This window comes from Danio rerio, chromosome 22 (assembly GCF_052040795.2).
Source record: "Danio rerio strain M-AB ecotype USA chromosome 22, GRCz13ab, whole genome shotgun sequence".
NCBI lineage: Eukaryota > Metazoa > Chordata > Actinopteri > Cypriniformes > Danionidae > Danio > Danio rerio.
Window position 1 is genome coordinate 16,607,981 of NC_141042.1, and position 24,615 is coordinate 16,632,595.

The 24,615-nt window shown below is 37.9% G+C and overlaps 1 protein-coding gene and 1 long non-coding RNA gene across 2 annotated transcripts in view; one reads left to right on the forward strand and one right to left on the reverse strand.

The window, feature by feature from the left end:
• LOC147838480 (uncharacterized) overlaps positions 1-11,985 on the reverse strand; it is a 27,306-nt gene extending 15,321 nt beyond the window's left edge. The window contains exon 1 of the long non-coding RNA XR_015521825.1: positions 11,828-11,985. This is a non-coding gene — a long non-coding RNA (uncharacterized LOC147838480). The remainder of the gene's footprint in view (positions 1-11,827) is intronic.
• The window catches only part of dph5 (diphthamide biosynthesis 5), a 14,790-nt gene continuing 2,132 nt past the window's right edge, over positions 11,958-24,615 (forward strand). The window contains 6 exon segments of the mRNA NM_001007386.3: positions 11,958-12,263; positions 13,051-13,175; positions 16,189-16,297; positions 17,877-17,997; positions 22,885-22,924; positions 23,779-23,882. Coding sequence (NP_001007387.3) covers positions 12,129-12,263; positions 13,051-13,175; positions 16,189-16,297; positions 17,877-17,997; positions 22,885-22,924; positions 23,779-23,882 — 634 coding nt within the window. The 5' untranslated portion in view covers positions 11,958-12,128.

The following is a 24,615-nucleotide window of genomic DNA, read 5'->3' on the forward strand; positions in this document are numbered from 1 at the left end:
TAAAATTATTATTAATTAATTTGTTGATTTTTTTTCTCCCATTTTATTCATCATTTTTTCTTTTCTTTTTGTATTAAGATGCACCTCTTTTGTATATTCCCTCTTTTGGATGTTACAAAGCCTCTCATGTTAAATGACATCATATGGACAACAAATATGGTACACTCTGTTTTCTCACTGTCAACTCAGGAACTCTGGAATGATGTGTATATATATATAATTTTTTTTTCGTTTTGGTAGGGTCGGGGTATTGTAATGTTTTAAACTGTAAATGCAAAAACTCAATAAATAAATATTCAAAAAAAAAAAAAAAAGAAATTTCAGCTTAAACCAACAACTAAAATGTTTCTTATTTGCATTAAGGTGTGAATTAGGTATTAACATGCACTAAAATGCATCACTTGGATTTGGATTTGATTCTCTTCCCTCTTATTTCATGACATGATTGGAGCTCGAGTCAATATACTGAATAGGGGGCCCAGAAATCATAGCAGCACCCTTGGATATGAAGGTATAGGTTAAAGTAAGTGAGAGAGGGGTAAACTACAGGATCTAGAAAGGTCAGGAGGTAGTGGCTATATACATGCCAATGTTTTCAGCCAACAAAAGTAAACTTTCTATGTGCTTTACCTGTTCGCTTACGTAACATACACATAAATCTGAAATGGGATTACAAAGTCAAAGTTTTTGAAAATGTAGCTTCTGCCATGTCCATGTAAACTCCTGACAATGAGAGTCTTTAAAAGCAATAATGTCATACATGTGCATGGTATGTGTGTAGGGAGGTGAAGATTAATGGCAAGTATGAATAAACAAATCAATGGAGTGCTAGTGTTGTTGTTGTTGTTCAAGGGTTTGCTCATCCTTTATCAGCAAAGTGTGCATTTACTTCACATTAGAACTAACAGTGGAGATGCATCATACACACCCTGAAAATTCTACATACACACCAGCACCAAGGCAATAATACAGAATCACTTTTCACTAATAAATAAGGCCAGACAGAATCTGCAGAGAATTGTGTTAAACATCTCCGGATTTATGCAAAATGATTTTAGAAGTATCAAAACTAAAAACTTATATATGAAATGAATATAACACCTTTTAAAGTTTATTTCATGTTTACATTGCAAATCCAATTAGATCCACTTATTTGGTAAACAAAGCAAGTCTCTCATGTAATATATCTATTAAAAGACAGAAAATATGACTTTACAAACTGTATTGGTAATAAATCATATGAATATTTTCATATTAGTTAATAATTGTACTGAAATGAATTTAAAAACTGAATGAATATAAATTGACACACATTTACACAAGTAAATAAACAGAATCAATGATGGGCTAAAATGATGGGCAGATTCCATGTGGATCTACTAATAAACCAGCAGGCACAGGACGTCAACATCTCGTCAGATTGATGTTGTACCCCAACGTTGTGGGACGTTGCATTTGGGGTGGAAATGAAAATCGCATTGACGTCAGACCGAAGTTAGTGTCCAATGTCGGACAGAGGCTGGATTTTGAACACTTTCCAACACAACCAAAAAACAACCAAATATCAATGTCTAATGGTTGTTACAGCTTGACATTGTGGACGTTACCACTATGACGTCTATCAGACGTTGGATTTTGGTTGCCATACCTGATGAATAAATGTCAGTATTTGACGTCAATGTGGCATTTATTTAGGATGTTGGTTCGACGTTGGATTTTTGTCACTTTCCAACGCAACCTAAAATCATCCAAATATCAACGTCATTTGATGTCGTTATTGGACATCAAAATAACTTTGTCCTTAGACACTGGCTAGACATTGAATTTTGGTCACCTGACATCACAATCTAAATCTAACCTAACATTAACGCCTTATGAAGTCGCGTGCCTGCTGGGAAAGGTGTGTACTCTTCATTAACAACTTGACAGCGCCAAATACTGGCCTGGGATATGTAATGCAGTGTTTTTGCCTGTTTTCACGAATGTGTAAATACGGATTGTTTTGATAGCTTAGATGTGAAATATTTTGTTAAAATGCACAGGCATTTTTTTAAACACTCTTAAAGTTCAAACCTTTGTTGAAAAATAAGTCCAGTATTACAGAATGAAGCCAAAGATCAAAACCTGTTGTCAGGCACAAACATTCATCACTGTCAGCAAAAGGTTCATAAAGCTCTTTAGGTTTTGTGTGGATAATATTGGGATCCAGCGTAATGTTCTTATTCCTGCAATCTCTGATTCACAAAGCGAAAGCAGACTCCATCCTTAAGGGGGTCGTACACTGGATGCACCAGGCACATGACAGTAGGAAGTAAACACAGACGCGCACATTTGGATGTTATTTAAAATTAAATTATTCAGATGGGGCTCTGTGGCACGGCACAAATATGAAGAGTGTCCTGAGTCATAGCTGAGCACCGCAGACAGCCACCGAATTTGCGGAGCCGGTGTGTGTACCCTTATCGAAACCATGAGCAACTCCTTTACGATGGTCTTGCTGTGGACAGTTACAACTCTTTTTTTGCATTGCTATTGAAACTCACACTGTTAGCGATCGAAGATTTATGTTAATTTGGCAAGCTGAACGCATTCTGTACTGGTCAGGAGACACGGAGGAGATGGATTGACAGTGGTCTACAGCCAATCAGGACGCAGAATACAATGCACTGTAAAAAAAACGAAATACAAAAAAAACCTTGAAATTGCACAAAAAAAAATCTGTGAAACTGCGAGACAGCAAAAGGTGAACCACATTATTACGAGGGACCACTGTATACATAAAAAAAAAATCATTACAATAATTTTCTTTAATTCCCCTCCCCCAAAAAATAAATAATTACTTGCCTATTGACCTTATTCTCCGCAGACGAGCGGGCGCTGCCATTTGAACCTTTTTGGCACGAGACTTCCGGTCTCATTCACTTCCATTCGTTTTTAGACATTAAAAACTGCTCGTTTCGCTGTTTGATGTTGCAAACTGATATTTTCTTGTTATATTATTCTACTTGGTCTGTATAGTCATGCAAACATTTGTTTGTAGAGCAAGTAGTTTGACCGTTTTTTGCCGTTTATTATTCCTTGTCATTTCTCCCATAAGCGACTGAAACGGAAGTTCTAAGACAATCGCGAAAACGGGCGCACTTCCGCATTTTAGAATAAGGTCAATACAGCACTTATTCATTGTTGCTCTTATAGTTGTGTAAATTGCTTCCTTGTCCTCATTTGTAAGTCGCTTTGGATAAAAGCGTCTGCTAAATGACTAAATGTAAATTTTCTAGCATATCTATAAGTGCATCTTAGTCTGAATTTGAATTCCGTTCTGAATTTGGTTTAATTCAGAACAGATCTATGCACCGTATGAATGTTGTTGGTTTTTAGGTACAAAAACTGCAGATGCAGTAATCCTTTGTTTATTGTGGTTTAAATGACTGTCAAGAATGTATTTATTTATTCCTTAGTTGCTTCGGAAAGTACTTAGTGGATTTCCATAGTCCACCTTCCAATCGGTACCAAAAAGATGATGTATTTTCAACAGAAAACCTCAATGTCTGGGACTCTGATTCACATCCGTGCAAGATCTACAAAACAAACACCAAGTTAGGTACGGGTATGGATTAAAGCATAACTCAAACCGGATTCTTCCTCTTTTCCCCATGTTTGGTCAGCTGGGATTGTGGAATTGTGCTTCGTCCAGCTGAAATTGAAGAAGCCTGTCGATTGAGGTGAACGGGGAAATGGCGCGCCACAAAAAAGGAACAAGATTCCAATAAATGCTAAAATTGTAGCGAAAGACGCTCGCTAACACACAGCCACTTCCAAAGAAAACAGACGCTTTGAACTATCTTTACGCAATGCATTACACAAGAGATAAGAGACCAGGGCGTAATGAGGAGGACAGTGAAAAAAGAAAGATGGCAGGAAAATAGAGAGTGGGGCAGAGGAGAGACGAGAGAGGCCCAGCAACTCTTTGTTAGCCACACAGAACGATCTCCAATTACCGCACAAAAGGAGCTCATTCAGGAGGCATGGACTGAACACTAGGGCTTTGCATGGGAAATGAAGACTACATAGAATGCTAAGAGGAGCTCTTCGTGCAGGACTGCATTCACACACACACACACACATTCCCTCAGTTGCTTTGCCATGTGGTGCCAGTAAGTCCTCTTTTTTCCAGTGGAGTATAATGATTCATGTACCTGTATTGACCAAATCCTCTTCTGTTTCCTAAGGGGTTTCCTAATACATCCGAAAATTTTAGGTAGCATTCTGACATTATCATGGGACTTTCCAACATTCGCGGAGCAAGCATCCTGCACCTGACAACCTAAGTATCCATTTGCCAAATTGTATTGACAATCTCTTTGAGTTGATACATCCGAAACAACAAACTCTCGAATCTCGCTTCTACTTTGGGGTTTTCGGTGGAAGGATGTGTCGATTTCTATGGCATTTGTAGGGCATGCTCAACAGGACAAAGGTCAGCGTCTGAGGAAGTGAGTCATTCTGACCAGTGCGTCCCTTGACTGGAAGTGGAGGGCATTCCACAGGCTTTTCCTGGCCAATCGTAGACTTGTGCAGACCACAACACACGCAAAAATATGTAATGGCATAGTGTTTGTGACCTTACATTGTTTATACATTGTGCATATCCTCAACAATGCATGCTCATTACTGCTGACGCATCGAATTCCTGACAGATCCAACAGTTTTGCTAATTCTCACATGACTATGAATCCTCAAACTTCAATTAAAGGAAAATTTGTCCATTCACACATTGGAAGTTATTGTAATTAAACTCAAATAACTCCTTTTTAAAATATTGTGTATACAGTGCTTCATTCTTTCCACATTCCATGTTACAGCCTTATTCCAAAATAGATTAAATTCATTTAGTTCCTCAACATTCTACGCACAATACCCCATAATGAAAATGTAAAAAACATTTTTTTAAATTGTTGCAAATTTATTAAAAATAAAAAAAAACTGAAAAATGTGCATCAGTATTCACAGCCTTTGCCGTGAAGCTCTAAATTGAGCTCAGGTACATTCTGTTTCCACTGATCATTTTTGATTTGTTTCAGCAGCTTAATTGGAGTTCACCTGTGGTAAATTCAGTTGATTGGACATGATTTGAAAAGGCATACATCTGTCTATATAAGGTCCCAGGGTTGATGGTGCTTGTCAAAGCACAAACTAAGCATGAAGACAAAGGATTTGTCTGTAGGCCTCCGAGACAGGATTGTCTCGAGGCACATGGCTAGAAAAGGTTACAGAAAAATTTCTGCTGCACTGAAAGTTCCTACTAATACCACCCCTACAGTGAAGCACGGTGGTGGCAGCATTATGCTGTGGGAATGTTTTTCAGCAGCAGGAACTGGAAGACTAGTCAGGATAGAGGGAAAGATGAATGCAGCAATGTACAGAGACATCTTGATTAAACACCTGCTTCAGAGTGCTCTTGACCTCTGACTGGGGCGACTGTTCATCTTCCAGCAGGACAGTGACCCAAAGCACACCGCCAAAATATCAATGGAGTGGCTTTACTACAACTTAGTGAATGTCCTTGAGTGGCCCAGCCAGAGCCCAGACCTAAATCATATTGAACATCTCTGGAGAGATCTGAAAATGGCTGTACACTGTCACTTCCCATCCAACCTGATAGAGCTTGAGAGGTACTGCAAAGAGGAATGGGCAGAAATTTCCCAAGACAGGTGTGCCAAGCTTGTGGCACCATATTCTTGATAAAAAAAACTTGAGGCTGTAATTGCTGCCAAAGGTGCATCAACAAAGTATTGAGCAAAGGCTGTGAATACTTATGTACATGTGATTTTTCAGGTTTTTTATAAAAAAAAAAAAATAAAAAAAAATTGCAAAAATTAAAAAAAATGCTTTTTTACATTGTCATTATGGGGTATTGTGTGTGAAATTTTGAAGAAATAAATTAATTTAATCAATTTTGGAATAAGGGTGTAGCCATAAAATGTAGAAAAACTGAAGTTCTATGAATACTTTCCAGATGCACTGCACATCAGTGTTATTTTTATCAAAAACAAAGATCAAGGCAAAAATTGTACATTGCCTAGTTTGACACAGAGAAACTTGACAAGTACTCTGAGCTAGTAACATAACTAAAAAACTATGGGTGTGCACACTAAATATTGATGTGGGTGGTACTGTCGCCTTACAGCAAAAAGGTCACTGGTTTGAGCTCCAGCTGGGTCAGTTGGCATTTGTGTGTGGAGTTTGCATGTTCTCCCTGTGTTTGCGTGAGTTTTCTCCGGGTGCTCCGGTTTCCCCCACAGTCCAAAGACATGGTAACATTAAAATCATTTCTTGCTGCTTCAAGCATTTCTTTTCTAATTGTTCTGCAACCGTGATACCTGCTCAGAAATCAGGCTGTTTTTAGAAAGTGCAAGCAATGTTTCTGGTCGTAGGCTCCACATAAACAGGGGACTATCAGCTCAGTTCTAATCCTCCGTGGCGATAATCTCTTGCAGTTAAGAAAATCATAACCACCAAATGAAATGTAGTGTTTACATGACAAAGTAAAGTTCCTATGTTGTCCATAGGTGCAGAAGAATGCTCAAATAAAAGGCTAAAGCATTCATTAAATATGTGTTGCTTAGTTGACCAACATTTCCTAACCACACCAATTAAACACACACCCTAAATTTAGCTCGGAAGTTGGAACATTGAAGTTTAGGTGTGTTCATGCCACACCGTACCATAATTACAAGATTCAAAGACGTAAATAGAGCACTACCCCTTTGGTAGAAGTTGTGTTTCTTGGGCCCCCCAGCCGACTTAACAGTGGGTCCCTGTAAGTAGACATCTTCAAGGTTTGCCATGAGTGGGATTGGATCTAAAACTTCAACGAGTGGTACATTCGGGTCCAGTTAAGTTTGGCAATTAATACCACAGAGTTGGACTTATTTTAACTGATTTAAAAAAACTATTAATGCATCTAGTTTTCCGGTAAGAAGCTTTAAGTGTTGAAACAACGACCCGAGAAAACCTCCACCTTCAAGCCTCTGGACCCTATGCACTCAGTCACCCTTTCCACCACCATCAGCGACACCCCTGACCACTGCTACTCTGGATCAGTGGGAAGCACCCGTTATTTTCTTCCTCCTCATTCTGCTCCCACTGGCTATTAGTGGCTACTCAGAGCTCCATGCTGTCAGCTATGTATAACCTAGAGGGAGGATTACGAAGAAAAGGTGGGGAGTGAAAACACAACAAACACATGAAGAAAAAAAAAGGCATTCTTCAGTATTCCCCTGACATGTCTGCCTCACAGCGGCCATGTACGTAAGGAGCCTGAGACTTCCCACTGAGAATCGTGGGAGAAGGCGCTGGCCACTGGGAGAATATTCATGCCTGGAGCACAGGAATAGGAAACAGGGAGCGCTCTTCCTGTTATTGGATTATTTGAACAGATCTAGGCATGATCAGATATTTATTGTCGTAGGTTTGTTTGGATGGATATAGAGAAGCTTGATTAAAAAGGAGTTGTGTATTAGTTTGAATAGCACATGTTGTACGCATTGTAAATGATGCAACGCATGCTAATAGTGCTCAGAAAACAAACAGTATTTTGATTGAGTGAAACGTGACCCGGATATGTTTTCGTGACATTCACCCAATTAGTTCCTACCAAGACAAATTTAGGAGAAAGAAACTGCAATTTCCCGCCCCCTCAACCTTTTCTCCGGTCCTCTGAATTGATGCTGAGGTGGTACAACCAGATCCTGGTAGTGACAAACAGTTAATTTTACTGTAGGGACACTCTCTCTTGCCGCAGTCCAACCAGATTGGTCCTTTCTGCTGGGACAATTTGCTACTGGCTGACTGGGCCCAAACAAAACCAGGGAAAAGGGAGACGGGTACAAAGGGGGGATCCCAGTGGAATCTGGCTTGGTTCCCCATCCAAGGAAGAGCTCAATGCCCCTCATACACACACACCAAGAGAAGCATTACATAATGCTGCAAACAAAAAATCAGTGCTATTATCTATTGTAAACTTAGCAGTTGAGCAAAAGAGCAATTGTAAACATTGTAAACAAGAGGTGTTTACCACTCCATTTTAGAAACTAATGTGGAATCATTGCAAAAATGTACTGAATTTTTCTGGGGCCACCGCTCAACATTCTGGCTATTCCTACTGCATGCCTTGGAAGTTCACGACAAGTATGCAAGATCCAGGCGCCCCATTCCTTCCTTCCTCTTTCCCCCCCTCTCTTCACCTCTCCCTCACCCACCCCCAATTTTCCCACCATTTGCGCAAAGTAAATTCTCATTAAGAACCAAATTGTTTTCAGATGCTGGCCTGGTCCCGTTGCCTTAGCAACGAGCTGGGAGGCAGCGAGCAGCGCTGGCAGTGGAATGGACAGCACCGGATCCAAAGCCCATGGTGCAAAAAAAACCTCTCTCTTTGCCAGGCTCCACTAAGCCCATTCTGCCTGGCACAATGCAGACTGACGGAGTCCATTCTGCTCTTTACAAATGTGAGGAAGCTCCACTGGAGAGGCCTCAAGACCAGTCATACGTTTTCACACACCTCGGCCTGAGATGTGCTTAATGCGTCAGTTTGAGTTGAGGTAAACAACGACGCCTCTATGCGTGTCTGCAACTTTAGTCAATAAAAAGAGGGATGTGCTTAAAAAGAAGCATTCTGCTTTACTCTACCAACTTTTTTTTCTCAATCCTTTTGTGTCTTATAGTGTTTGGTTATGCTGCATATTTATGGAAACACTTTTCCTGCATATGCTGTGTACATTTTTTAAGACTACTCTAAAAATGGCAGAAAAACATTAGTGTATTTCCAACACGATCTCACAGCAATCCGTAAACTTTTGATTTAGTGGTTAATTTGAATGAATACAAATGATCTCATTCATACAATTTTGTATGCTTTGTTCATTCACCAATGATGGTTGGGTTTAGGGGCGGGGTTGGGTGCCATGCCTCCTTTTTAAAATTGTACATTTTTTGTACGAATTCATACAAATTAGCCACTAAACTGACGAAACGTAAAATAGCTATGCTTCCTCATGAGATCAATAATAATTGCACTTACTGAAAATTACATTTTGCCTATAAAAAAGTGCTTCGATTTTTTGCTAAGCTTTACCGCATTTCTCTAAGAAACTTTGTTCAATTGCTAAATATTTCTTGTCCTAAAATAATTATTTCCTTTCCCTATCTCTTTAACCCTGTAACTACCCTGCCAAAAAAAATTGGATTGAATTTGTTAACTCCTAATGTCGCTAGTTAACACACAATGCAATTTTTTCAAGACATCCCATAATCTCTAAAATAAAAAATAATCAAAAGAAAACATTTTTAAATTACTAAACCATCTTTATTTTTTGAAGTACAATACATTTATTTTACAATAAAACTAAAATCAAGTGTAACAGGATTATGTTTGTTTGATTCTTTTGTAAACCAACAATGCTGTGTAGCGTAACCATTATTTAAAACAGTCATTCTTTAAATGACTTTAACAGTCATTGTTTAAAAACAATCAAAACATGGTCATACATTTGGTAAGTAGGAAGTTAAAGGGTTCAGCAGAGAAATGTTTGTTCCACCACAAATTTTGTGTGCACTCAAAGGTGTTTACATTGCCAGGAAAAAAACATTTTGTGCAGCCTGAGAAACTAGATGTTTTTTAATCAAATCTTTGCATTCCACATTGACATACTTTGTCTTTATTTTGATATACTTTGTCAAAATATTGCATTTCCCCAAGACATTTTGTGTTCAGTTGTGAAATACTGAATTTTCTTTATCCAAGAGAAATTGATCAAATTTTGTAACCCCTGAAAAAAAACCTAGATATTTACTTAAGAAATCTTTGTATTCCTTGATACTACACTTTTGGTAAAATTTTGCATGTTCACTTCCAAAATCTTTGCTGTCCACTTTCTTTGAATGTGCACTTTCCTGGGAAACCTCGAGTTTGCTTGTTGAACCTTTTTAGTTTGAGAGTGATATTTAAAAAAAAACCAAACAGTGTTCTTTAGGAAAAAATAAAATTTCAAGTAAAAACAAAAATAGTTTTGTTAAAAAAATGCAGAACCTTTGCGTTCCTCTTTAAGTTTTTTACATTTAAGAAATGTTTGAATTCATTCAAGAAAAATGTGCATTTAATAGCAAAATATTTCATTTCCAGCCCCAAAAACTTTGGGTTTGCTCACAAAACCATTGTGTTCCTCCAAGGTGTGATTGTCCCACAAATCGAGTGCTGATTTCATCAGTTTAGCTTACTCAAGGATACAACAACAAGCAGTCTGGGGGCGTAGCCAAGATGGCTGACATGTTTTTAGTCTTAAAAGGACTTTGCACACTCTACTATACTTTCCTTAATAAGCAGATAGTATTAATGTTTTGATCAACTCTATGTGAACAGTCTTTTGTTTTTGTTTCATGTTACAAGTTCACTGGGGGTGGAGACCAGATGCTCCGTGAGCCTTCAGGGCTTGTAAGCCTTATATTTAGATTAGAGACCTTTGACTGCACTTTGTGTTCATTCATTACAGGTATCAGCTGCGTGCAACAAAAGGTCCTCAACCTAATTCACAGCCTATTAACCTACAAATAAAACAGGTCAAGCTCAAGGTCCGCTAAACCATGGTGATTAAGCACCGCAGATTTATCCCGAATCACATCATGAGTCATATTAGTCAGCTATGAATGTAACACATAGATAACACAGGGGAATTATCTGCACGTTTTATCACCACCATCTGCACATTATCCACCATTATTATTATTGAATTATACACTTTTAACCAAATCCACAAACAATCTTTAAAAACACCCAAACATCCAAGCATGTGAAAAATGCTGCTCAAAACATAAATCAGCAACAAGGAAAGACTTAAAAATGTGCATTCTATGGTTTTGTGAAAGAAATGTGCGCACATTTATCTTCATAATGTCTCTGCAATTTGAGGGTGATACTGATGGCTTCACTGAATAAATAAACAGCAAACAACACAGTAATCAGCCCTGAACTTGCCAATTATTCAGATTTTTTTGCACTGAATTACACAACACGGCTGCACTTGCACAATGTCTGAATGTGTGGCTTTGAGGTTAATGAGAGTTGTACATATTGTGCCTAATTATTATTATTATTATTTTTTGTTTGGAGTGGTTTGGGATTTGTGAGTTAAAACAATAGGTCACGCAAAGAAAAATATGTGAAAAAAGTTATAAAGACTTCTGCTCATTATAAACCACACTAAATATTTAAAAATCAGTGGTGCATTTATTTAAAATATTGATATATAAATAATAATATAAAAGTCTAGCTTTAATTCTTATATTAATGTAAATTTATTACAAAACAACGTGAAATCAACAAAATACACACTTTAAAATACACCATACTATAATGCAAGTAAATTAAGCAATTTGATAAAATGCAAGTAAAGCACACACACACACACACACACACACACACACACACACACACACACACACACACACACACACACACATCTATAATAATAATAATAATAATAATAATAATAATAATAATAATAACAATGAGAATAATTTATGTTATGTTGATAGCTTTTCTTAATACTGATAACTATTAATAATTACAAATCAAATTAAGCTAAAATTAAAGCTCGAAAACAGCAACAATAATAATAATATCGTAATATCACATGACATAAGTATAATGGCTAATGTGTTCAAATATTATGCAAGTTGTTACAACGGTTAACTTGGTAGAGCTATACATTATATATATGTGATATAATATAGTACTGTTATTACATTAAAATGACTTACGGGCAATCATTACCTGTATATCTATATCGTCCTTTTATTTTACTTCAAGGTAGTCAGTCTTCTCCGTTGGTTACAGTAGTTTCTATGGTTACAGCGTGCGACACTGTCGTGGTCTCCTTTACGCTTTACGGCAGCCGGTTGTCAGTTGTTCCATGTGGTACCATGCGAGTTCTGCACAACAGCAAAAGTTGCATGACATTCGGTGACAGACAGCTTTTTCACATCTCTCCAAAGCGCTTGTAAATGTGTTATTTAATGATTTAGTCTTTTAGCGACGTGTACCCGTGCATTTTGGTGTCATCTGCACTTTAGAGATGTTATATTTGGTCGGTCTCGGGCTGGGCGATGCTAAAGACATCACTGTCAAAGGGCTGGAGATCATCCGGAAGTGCAGTCGTGTTTATCTGGAGGCTTACACATCCATACTGACTGTCGGGAAGGATGCTTTGGTATGTGGGTGATTTGACACTATTATATTGTATTAGCTATATTATTTTATGTTATATTATATTTGACAGTTCTGTATGTGCAGTGCTCAGCATATATGAATACACCCCTCACATACAGCTCTCTCCTATATATTCATATTTCTGGGATGATGTACAATAATATATTTGTGCATGCATATTAGATTAGTCAGGAGCAAAAGTCTAAACTGGAACCAATCTAGCAAAAAACTTAAGATTACAGTCCAAAAATGAGTAACAAAAATGAAACGATATATTGTGCAGCCCTACTTTCTGTTCCTAAAGATCTTTAGTGACCAAACTCTTATTGTAATGGATATAACTCTTTAATAAAACTGTTCAACATGGCTATGATTTTCTAAAATGAGGTATTAACTTAATTAATTTTAGCAAAATTTGACTAATGTTCATCTTGGAAAGACTATTCTTGATACTATATCCAAGTCCATACAATTATTTACATTTAATACTCAATTTTCATTAATTAAAATCTACACAATGTCAGATATTTATATTCATATATACACGTTTATATAGTTAATAATTTTGTTTATAATTCTGTTTATATTTTCATTTATATATTATAATGACTTCTTATCAATCCCTTAGATCAAAAACAAGCAACTGTTTTAAAGTTCAACATATGACAATTAATTTAGATACATAGTTTTTCAAATAAAAAAAAGTAATGCATGTTAAGCTGTTAATTATTGATATGTAAGCATTGCTCAATCACACTGATAATTGTGCTGTCATTATGTTGTCTCAGGAGGAGTATTATGGACGTGAGTTGCTCCTGGCTGACAGAGATATGGTGGAGCAACAGGCCGATGAGATCCTGAAAGGAGCAGATGTCTGTGATGTGGCTTTTCTGGTAGTTGGTGATCCTTTCGGGTAAGAATAACACCTACAGAAGTCAATCTCTGCTGATGAAGCTAAATTAAAAAAATCAGATTCTTGTGCTGATCCAACATAAATTAAAATCAATCATACTTTCAATAAAGATTTAGGGCCTTAAAACAAGCAAAGTAAATGCAACAGGAAGTAAGAAAATGAACAATGATTATTTATGATTTTAACAGTCAAACTGTATTCAGAAGCAGACATTATTTAAATCACCGTATAATTATAATAATAACACTGCATCATTTTAATTAATTAATTCATTCATTCATTCATTTTCTTTTCGGCTTAGTCCCTTTATTAATCTGGGGTCGCCACAGCGGAATGAACCGCCAACTTATCCAACACGTTTTTACAAAGCGGATGCCCATTCAGCATTAACTCATCTCCGGGAAACATCCACACACACTGATTCACACTCATACACTATGGACAATTTAGCCTACCCAATTCACCTGTACCACATGTCTTTGGACTGTGGGGGAAACCGGAGCACCCTGAGGAAACCCACTTGAATACGGGGAGAGCATGCAAACTCCACACAGAAACACCAACTGACCCAGCCGAGGCTCGAACCAGCGACCCTCTTGCTGGTAGACGACAGCATTACCTACTGCGCCGTGCGTTGCCCATCATTTTAATTGATTAACTAATTAAATAATCTACAATTCATCTTTAAGTTACACTCATTTCATTTATTGTGCCCAGATGACTTTAATTTGCTTTTAATTCTTACAGTCGGGTCTTAAAAACACATAAAAATAATAAACTTTGACTCTAACGTTAAAGTATGTAATTAATCTAATCCCAACTACATTGCAGATCCCTGCTCGATGCTGAAACGATATGTATGATTTTTCTGCACTTAATTGCATTCTTGTATGCAAAATTCATCAATGAGTTTAAAAGTTGTGTGAACCCAGTTACATTTAGAAAGAATGAAAAAAACAATATTAATAATTTTTATGAGTAGATTACAAAAAGTCAATGCAAATGCATGAAATTCACCTCAATCAATTCTTTTGAGCTTCCTCAAGTGATTAGATCTAGTGATTGAGCAGGAAATTAACTTGGAGTGAAAAACATTCCGCGAGTAAAATAGACTAGAGCCTAGAGTGGTGCAGCACTCCACGTCTGATATGAACCCTGCATTATGCACATTACAAATGTTCTCATTGGTTGAGATAGATAATGATGTAATGTAATGAGAATTATTTATTAAATTACTTATTAATTGTATTTTATTAACATCTTCCACAAACCAAAACCCAACCATCACAGTAATGTAAAAACAGTAGTTGTATCGAGTTTTATTTGTTCTTTATTAAATTACCCTGTAAGTTATATTTTTTTAACGTCTACCCTAACTCTCAATTCAAGTGTCAAAGTGCTGTAAAAATATGAATTATTGTTATACAATGTCACAAAAATGATGCTATATTGATGTGCGTATCTTCGGCTGTATCCAATCTAGGTTTTACCGATTTTTGCTGCACCAAAAAAGACCAAGCATAATCACAAAGTATGCTCCACTATGCTACTGTTTATTTAAAACATTAAACCTTTTTCCAATTAAGTTGTCAGTTGTCGTGAGGAAATAAAAAAATAACTACAGTATTTTAAATTGATTAAATGAATTATATATACGGTGCTTACCAACTGTCAGAACTTTCAAAAACTACAGCTTGTTACCACATTTGATAGCGCATCAAAATATTCACAGCTTTTGTGAATTGAAAATCGCAACATTTCAAACTGCAATTTTGGTTTAAAAACATTTAATGGTGCAGGTCTACTGAGTGTTAATTAATACATTTTATTAGTGTATTATTTTTTCCAGCCCAATATGTTTATTTTTGGGCCTGATGTTGTTTGAAATAATATTAAAGCAGGGCGAAGCAGTGGCACAGTAGGTAGTGCTGTCGCCTCACAACAAGAAGGTCGCTGGTTCGAGCTTCAGCTCAGTTTCTGTGTGGAGTTAGCATGTTCTCCCTGCGTTCGCGTGGGTTTCCTACGGGTGCTCCGGTTTCCCCCACAGTCCAAAGACATGCGGTACAGGTGAATTGGGTAGACTAAATTGTCCGTAGTGTGTGAGTGTGTGTGTGGATGTTTCCCGGAAGGGCATCCGCTGCGTAAAAACTTGCTGGATAAGTTGGCGGTTCATTCCGCTGTGGCAACCCCGGATTAATAAAGGGACTAAGCCGACAAGAAAATGAATGAATAATGTTAAAGCAGTTTGATTTCTCTTGAATGACATTGAGGTTTCAGTGCATATTTGTCAGATGATGTACCCTCACGTTACTCGTTTGGCCTCACTCTTAACCATCACTCATGCCACAATCCCACAATGAATTCAATGACTCATCAGAAAATATAAAAACAGACTTTCAGTGGAAAGCTTTATCACCAAAAAATAATTAGAGATATTAGAGGAAATGTTCACATTTGTTCGTCTCCAGTCTGATCTTAATAATAATGGCGTCAAGTGAAATTAAGAGAAACCCATCAGAAATGCTTTCTACAGCATGATGAATGATAGATAATGGAAAGATTTCCCATTATTCATAATATTTGAGCCACAGAATAGTTGAGCAACAATGCTCTGGGGTGTAACATCATCTTTTGAGAAGTGGGATTTGGACATCTGTGGTTTGGCTACTTTGGAAAAGCACCAAAAAGTGATGAGCTAATTACGCCACACGTTCCCCTATAGCTCGCTTTTAGGCTTTTGCGAAGTGTTCGGCTCCAGCGTTTTTTCCATCCAAAACCACCAAAACCCACATAACGGGAGGGGACAGGGGTCTGACTCCTCGTTTGCCTGAGCTTAAGAATGTGTGGGTTTAATAAAGTTTAATGATATATTCGAGATGGAAAAGGATAAGCGTCTGTGGCGCAATTTGGATTGCTTCCACATTGTAAACAGCCCAACACGGTAGTAAGAGAAATGCTGATAGAGGGCCATGTTTTGGATTGATATACGCTGCATTTTTTTGTTTTTCTCCAGAGCCACGACCCACAGTGACCTGGTTTTGCGAGCACTGAATGCTGGGATACAGTACCGCGTTATTCACAATGCCTCCATCATGAATGCAGTGGGCTGCTGTGGATTGCAGGTAATTTTTTGCTTGCCACTTTCGCAACTTCAATTTTTAAGATTTCCCGTGGTTCCATTGTCAGCGTGTATGTCTCCCAAGAAGGAATTTTGTGATCATGCTTCATTCGTGCCCAGTCTCTCGTGAAAGTGATCAAATGGCATTGCAGCTATTGTGTCGTAGGCGTCCCAACGGAGTCTATCAAGGAAGCCTAGTGGCCATCAATAACAGTCCCCTGTATTGACCTGTCAGGGCAGCTTTGTGTACCAAGGGGCCCCAGATGCCGCCCTAAGCTCACGATATGTGTTCAAAGATGATCTGAGATCAGCGCTGCCTTTTCTAAAGGATATTATTTTGGTAGGAAAAGCAGGTCCTAAATCACCTACCGCAGCTGCCGCTCTAGGCTACAAAAGGGATTTGGTAGGTTAACACACTCTTTGCAGTTACTGTGTTTGGGTGCAGATCAAGATGCACTAATTGGAGCTTTCAGAAAATTGGAATGGCTCAAAAAAAGTGTGGTTTTTTATTAGCAAAATCTGTGGTTAAAAAAAAACTAAAATTTTGTTTCTATAGTTCAAGGATTGTTTGATAAAGATGTGTTTTGTTGTACTTCCTACATAATAGGGTGGTCACGATACTGAAATTCGGTACCAATCGGTACTGAAATTTTAAAAACGTCCATTTCCCGCAAATATTTAAGCGCTACTGAACACGTTCTTTAACTGTAAAGTCTGTGATGCTGGTGTTTTACTTGTTATCCAGCTTGACAAGCATGACAAGTTAGCGTTAGCTTGTTAACTCATAGCAGCAACTGAAAAAATCAACCTGAGCCTTGACGCGTTGGCTAGCGCTGAGCCAGAGAAAGACCTGTCATATTATCACAGTTATGCAGTGTTTTAAGCACCTAATGCTTATTTTATGTTTTGCTTATTTTTATGTTTCGTAGTGATGCACAGAATTGCACAGGCCGCAAGTAAACATGACGATGCCCGTCTCACGTCATAGATCAATCCCGTGATCGGCCCTGATGTCTGATCACGTGATCGATGATCTCTTGTTCAGAATAATCGAGGGTGCTCATGTGGATTCTGGCTTTAATACTATTGAATTTGTGATGGCTGATCTAAAGCAAATGCATCTACACTAGTCATCAATTAGATCAAAATAGTTTTTCAAAATTGTCCTTATATAAAAATAGTTTGTCCAAATTGTCCTAAATTGCCCAGAGACAGGACAACCTTAAAGAAAGATTTTGATCCAGTTTAAATGCTTACTACTGTAGGTCACTAGTGGTCTTCACTATCTGGCTAGGTAAATGCGGGATGACTTAATCCCTACCTCTGTCCTCCTACATACATCACACGACTTGTATGACCTAAAGTATGCAACAATGAGTTTATGTGCAGTAATGACACTCTGTTGTGTCAGCTGTGCAGCACTCTAGTTTTCGTAGTGATGTCATGCTTAATGAATAACAGGAAGCACCTTTCTGATGGAAAGATCTGGGCTACTGAAAATTGAACATTCTGCTCCATACAAACATGGATGTAGTGTGAGTAGGGTAATTTCAATGTGATTAAGATTGCATTTCCCCCCTCAGCTGTACAACTTTGGAGAGACGGTGTCTATTGTGTTTTGGACGGACACGTGGAGACCTGAGAGCTTCTATGATAAGATCAAGAAGAACAGGGATATGGGCCTGCACACGCTGTGCCTGCTGGGTAAGCACTTCCTTCAAATTGGTTATAATTAGACAGAAAGTTGCATGATGTCACACAGTTGGTAGGCTCTGTTTAGCCCACACGCCTCCAAACGCATCTTCAATAGTCTCCAGCTGTTTTGGAATTTCGCAATATGGAATACCGCATAAAAATTGCTTAATGGAAATGCCAAAATGCGAATAAACTTTGAAAATGCACATATAAAACATGAATAGGATAAACGTTTTGTATCCAATAAGAAAAAAGTACTATGGAAACACAAAGAGCAAAGCCCACCAAACGTTTATTGTGTTTCATGATCAACATCTAAAGAGCAGCTAATTCATTACATAGGAAAAAAGACCCACAATGGCTCCTCCTACTGCAGCAAATTTCTTTTAATATTTGGCAATGTTTTTTGTTCTCTTTGACCCATCGGATGGAAACGGGGATTTATTTGCAAATGTTTTATGCGATATTTTATTTTTGCGCAAAAGGCCCCATTTACACTAATACATTTTACTGTTAAAATGCATAGGTTTTGCTATGGTTCCGCCTTTCCACAATACTCTAGAGTTTTCAAGCCCTGAAAACTGAGCTTTTTGTAAACGCTGAGGAGGTCATTTTGGTTTTAAAACGCTGCTGCTCCGTTTCAGTGTGGATGGAGGAAAACGAAATCTGAAAACAGAGGCATGGCTGCAGACATTCGACTACCCGATTGGGGCTTTTTCTCAATAAGTTAGCTACGTTTCCATCCATCTATTTTTATGTGCATTTTTTATCTGCGCAAAAAAAAAAAAGGTTAATGGAAACGCCAAGATGTGGAGAAATTTTAAAAATACTCATAAAAAACACATATAAAGAAGTAGGATAAACTTTTTATTCCATAAGAACAGATGTGCATAAACTACGAAAGAAATATTTTTACCAAACAAAATCCAGTATGCACATTAAAAAAGATCCTGTAATTTTGTTATAAGAGATCATGTGGTGGTAAAAATGTGTGGACAAACCAGCAGCTGAGCACATTGTAAAACATCTGAAATGCTGTTTTGGTCATTCTAAATTTCTGTATTAGTGTTATTATATTATTAAATTCCTCTAGAACTGTCAAGAGCGTCTGTGCTCCACGTCGCACGCCTTCAAACACCACCACACGTTCGTTGTGCGTCGGTATACTGTCTTCTGAGGTGCAAGTCATTTATTAAATAAAGAAAAGATTCACGCAGCTTCTCCTACCGCAGCAAATTCCGTTTGTACTTTTTATATTTTGCGCCAGTCAATTAGTGTCCTAAAGTGCTCTCTTTTACTTTAGGATGGAAACGCTGCTTTATTCGCACTTCCTTTATGCGATATTCAAGTTTTGTTCATAAAGTTAATTCACAATTTTGGATGGTAACATATCTAGAGTACTTTATAACCTCATTCCTCTAAACAATAAAATGAAAACATGAAATAAGGAACTGCCTATTTTTATTTTGATATCAACAACTTAACAGATGCCAGAAATGTTGAGACGTCATGTAACTACATAATTATTTGAGCGTCATCTTCACTGTATGCATATTAATAACAAAACGGAGCCTATAGCAGAACTGCCTCCTTTCACGTTCATTGAAAAATATGAAACACACCCTGTGTCCCTTTTGCTGAATATCAAATTTAATAATCAATAATGGTAAGTATTATATACAATAAGTTTATATAATATAGGAAATAAAGACAAGCAATCAGTCAATATGCAGAATCAGTGTACGTGGTTACATGAATTAATATATCTATAATGTATAACTAATCTTTGCGCTCAGCCAAAACACATTACCTGAGAACAAGTAATAGATTCAAAAGACCATTAGATAGAGACAAGGTGAATTAAAGATCACGTTTAACAACTATAATGAGTTGTGATCCATCGGTTAATTGTTGATGAACTGTCCAACGTTCGCTGCTCTGATCTAGGGAGGTGTGCTCAAAGCAACCGCTGACTGCCTGGAGCTCAGACAACCACATATGCTTTAGCGCATGCAAGAGTGGTGTAGTGTGGACGGAGATCTTTTCAGGAACGCTAGATAACACACCAGTGTGGATGCGGATCATTTTCATTCTAAGACACCATTTAAAACTAAACGTATTAGTGTAAATGGGACCTAAATCTAATTTGCGTCTTTGGATGTAGACAAAGCTACTAGCAGTTAATGTGTCAAATCCAGACATGACAACCCCTTTATTTTGACATCCAGTCAAATAGGCATTTCCCTTCGGGGCGCGCATTAAACTTGGGCCTACTGCAAGTGGTTTGGTAGCCCCAAGGCAGATGGTGGCAAATAATTTACGTTTATATCTGCGTGCCTTAGAGATTTCCAGCCAACTCTTAATAAACCCCACATCTTCCAAAGTACCAGTGGGATTTCCCATTGGAGTTCGTCTTTGGTAATGAATGTTGGTCAAAAATCGTAGTCTGCTGGTTGTGCTCACCTCTTATTGGCTGGTGGGATATGGGGGAGGGGCGGGAGTCCCCAGGTGCTTCCCAGCTGAGGATTCGGAGAGCAAGAGTGTGGACAAAAATGAGCAAGAGAGGGATCAGTGTTATTAACCTCATTATTCAAAAGCAAACAGAGGGAGGCGGGAATTGAACACCTCCCCGTCCGGCCTTGGCTGCAAGAGCGCTTATCTAACACAATAACCAGCAGACACAACAAAAGCACACACACACTCATAGACTAAACACAGGGGCTAAACACCACATCCATTCATCATAACGCTGCTAACAAGACATGGGCTATTAATCAGACGGGCAGTTATTGGTCAATTTATTTGAGGGTGTTTATAGTTTGAATCCCAAAACAAAATTAAATAAAAATTCTGACAGCTATTTCTGTTTCGGCCACTTTTTGCAGGGGATAAGGTAAAAAAGAATATAATTCCAGCTTTATGGATGTGATGTTTACTGGAAAACTTGAGGCTTAAACTCATAGAGATTGTATGTTAACAGTATAGACCATTTCAATGTGGTCATGTCATTGGCCCATGAATATTTCCTGCTTGTTATTAAACTATTTCATAACTGTAACAGGCGATTCAATTACAACCTAATGTTAAAACAGCTATCATAGCATTATTTATCGATATGTGGCTTATTTTGGATTTTAGGACGCTATAGAAATTAAAAATGTAAAACAGGAAACACATTGGGACCACTGTTTTTGTTTACATCCCTCAAAATGGTCCATATTGAAACATCTCTTTATATTTTCCAAAACCAGATGAGAAAGGAGTTGAGAGATTAGTAAAATATCAATCTGAAAATGTTTTTATGTTTTAAATGAGGCAAATAAACATGTGGTATGTATGCGAGTTTACAGTTTATAACAAATTTGTTGAAATTCTGAGAGTTAAAATGCATAAGCCAATAGAAACAATGCTAATCAAATGGATAAGAGTCCATCCGCTTGTTAAGTGTGACGAAGCAGCTTCCGAGTCAAATTGCTCTATCAAACTGCACGGGGAGGCTCAACAAATGGTAAAACTGATTGTTTGCTGCTGAAACACGTCATAGCTCATTAACATAAAGTTGACTTGATTTCAACTCTCCTTAACGCCCACACCAGCGAAGACATGTCACGCTGCTCCTCGCTGCTTATTGCCGACGGCTCTCATTAAAAATAAATGACTTCCGGCCACTTTGACGCTCTAGCCGCTGTCTGTGTGAACGTACGATCACGTACATGAAAACTCTCTGTGACAGATGTGAAATTTGCTACGTTTTCATCCACCTATTTTAATGCGCATTTTGAATATGCGCATAAAAAAATGGGTTAATGTGAACGCCAAGATGCAAATAAATTTTGAAAATATGCATAAAAACACATGCGCATAACTGAGTAGATTAAACTTTTTATTCGATAAGATGCACATAAACTACAATACAAGCACTTTTACCCAACAAATTCCAGTATTCGCATTAAAAAAGGTCATGTGATTTTGTTATAAGGGATCATGTGATAATAAAAATGTGTATGAATGGACAAACCCAGCAGACTGAGTGCATTGTAGAACATCTGAAATGTTGTTTTGGTAATTCTAAAACACTTTAACCATTTCAGTATTAGTGTTATTAGATTATTAATGACCTCCAGAACTGTCAAGAGCGTCTGTGCTCTGCGTCTCTCGCCTTCAAATGCCACCACACGTTCGTTGTGCGTCGGCTTCTGAGGCGCAAGTCGTTTATTAAAAAAAATAAAATTCACACAACTTCTCCTACCACAGCAAATTCTGCTTTTACTGTTGAGATTTATCGCCAGTCAATCAGGAAGTGACAATTTCGTTCTCTTTGACTCGTTAGATGAAACACTGCCTTATTTACACGTCTTTTATGCGATAATCAGTCACATTTTTGAATAGAAACATAGCTATTGCCACTTGTGTGACTTTGTTAAATCAAAAACAATGGTTTGAAAATATTGACTTTTGAGTATTATTATAGTATTGTAAAATATAAGCCTACACAATCAACCTGGGAAGAGAGTAGCTATTGTGTAGAAAACAGTATTTTTTGTAAGGTAAGATTAACATTTGCTTGCGTAACCAAAGTGGTTCTCCTATTTCACTGGCACTAAAGACTAGCCTTTAACTTGTCCATTATTGAACAGCGACGCTTTCAGTGCAGACATGGTGTGAGAACATGACTGGTCACGATTAGTACATTAGTCTTTGCTTTGTTCTCAATAAGGGCCCCTCTCAGGTGCAGTCTGAAAATGTACTTATGCTGCAGACAGCGTGGGGTTAACAGCCCGCAGATGGAGAGGTTACCCCACTATTTATGATGTGACTGTAACATCCAGAGAGGCCCAGTTTATAAAACCTGAGCTTATTGTATCGCACAACACTTACGGCTCCCCTGTTTCGCAGATATCAAAGTCAAAGAGCAGTCCATGGAGAATTTAATGAGGTAAGACTCTCTCTCACTTTCTCTGATTTATATCAAGTCTGTGGTGCCTTTCCGGGTGGGTCGATTTGTGGTTCGCAGCAGACATTGAGTTAACATTCTGGGGGGGACCAGACTGGTTGTGCTGGAAAAAAAATAACAACAGTAAAAACCGCAGCAGCTTGTTTGACTTGGACGTATGATATGTTATCATGGACCTTCCCTGGGCCGCCTCCAGAACTGCCACGGTATAATTTTTCCATCTGAACTTTTCAGAAATATGTTTTATCTGCAACAGTAAACTTCATCGACTTGAAGTCTTTCCGAAACCCTTCAGCTTGATGTCGTAGAGGACGGTCGTAAACTCCTTGCTCGCTCTCTGTGGTGTCCTGTAATTATCTCCCCCCATGGTTGCGCACTTTGTGTAATTTTATATCCAATCCACATAAACCCCAAATGGGTTTTAGTGTTGGACTATATACGCTATATGGAGACCAGCATTAGGCCATGCGTGTGCTCCCTGTTCAAGGCTGGAAAGTGTGCTAATGTCTCCCAGATTTATTGGCACTGTTGTACCATTTACTCGGAAATGGAATAACCATATGCCGCTGCATGATTTTGGTCACAGTCAGATGCTTGTCCGGTGAGGCTGGTGCCCTTCACTGCAGGCCCCCAAAAAGAAATTCAAAGCATGTCTTCAGCTTCCTCAAGTCGACTGATTTCATCAAGGACAGATTGACGGCGAGTTAATGGCTAATGCATGCTAAGAAAAATTGAAGCTGCATTAACGATGACCTACTTGCTCAATGTTCTGTGCATCAACTGCAATTTCGACATGAATAGAAGATAAGAGATACCTCTGCTCATGTTGTTTCTAGGGGTCGGAAGATTTACGAGCCTCCCAGGTATATGACTGTCGCTCAGGCAGCTGAGCAGCTCTTAGAGATACTACAGAACCGACGGGATCGTGGCGAGGAACTGGGTAAGAAACTCCACATCGCATGAAATCCTGAATGAACTTTGCGGTCGAACCATCTGGACGTTTGGCCAACTAGATGTACTGGCAGGAATTGATGGAAAATTGGATTAGATTTGATTAAAAGCTGGGGCCTCATTTATTAAATGTTGCACAGAAACCTTTATAAACCATTATAAGATCACTTAGCATGAGTGCAATTCAAAAAAATGAACACGTTCACAAAAACATGTGCATATGCTTTTCTGTCAGATCAGATTTTTGTAAATAGCTAATAATCTTAAAATTGTAGGCAGCTGGTTGCTGTCAGATTACCGCCTTGTATTATTATCAATTTGCACACAATATCTGAATTTCTGTTTTATAGAGCAAAAATCTATTTTTCCTTTAATCAACAAAAAAACATGATTATTGTTAACGTGCGTCAAATTTACTTCATTCACGAGTCAAATTTACTTCATTCATAAGTAAAATTAGCTACATTCACGAGTCAAATTTGCTTCATTCACGAGTCAAATTTACTTCATTCACAAGTCAAATTTGCTTCATTCGCGGGTCAAATTTGCTTCTTTTGCGCGTCAAATTTGCTTCATTTGCACATCAAATTTACTTCATTCGCACGTCAAATTTACATCATTCATAAGTAAAATTAGCTACATTCACGAGTTAAATTAGCTTCATTCACGAGTCAAATTTACTTCATTCACGAGTCAAATTTGCTTCATTCACGAGTCAAATT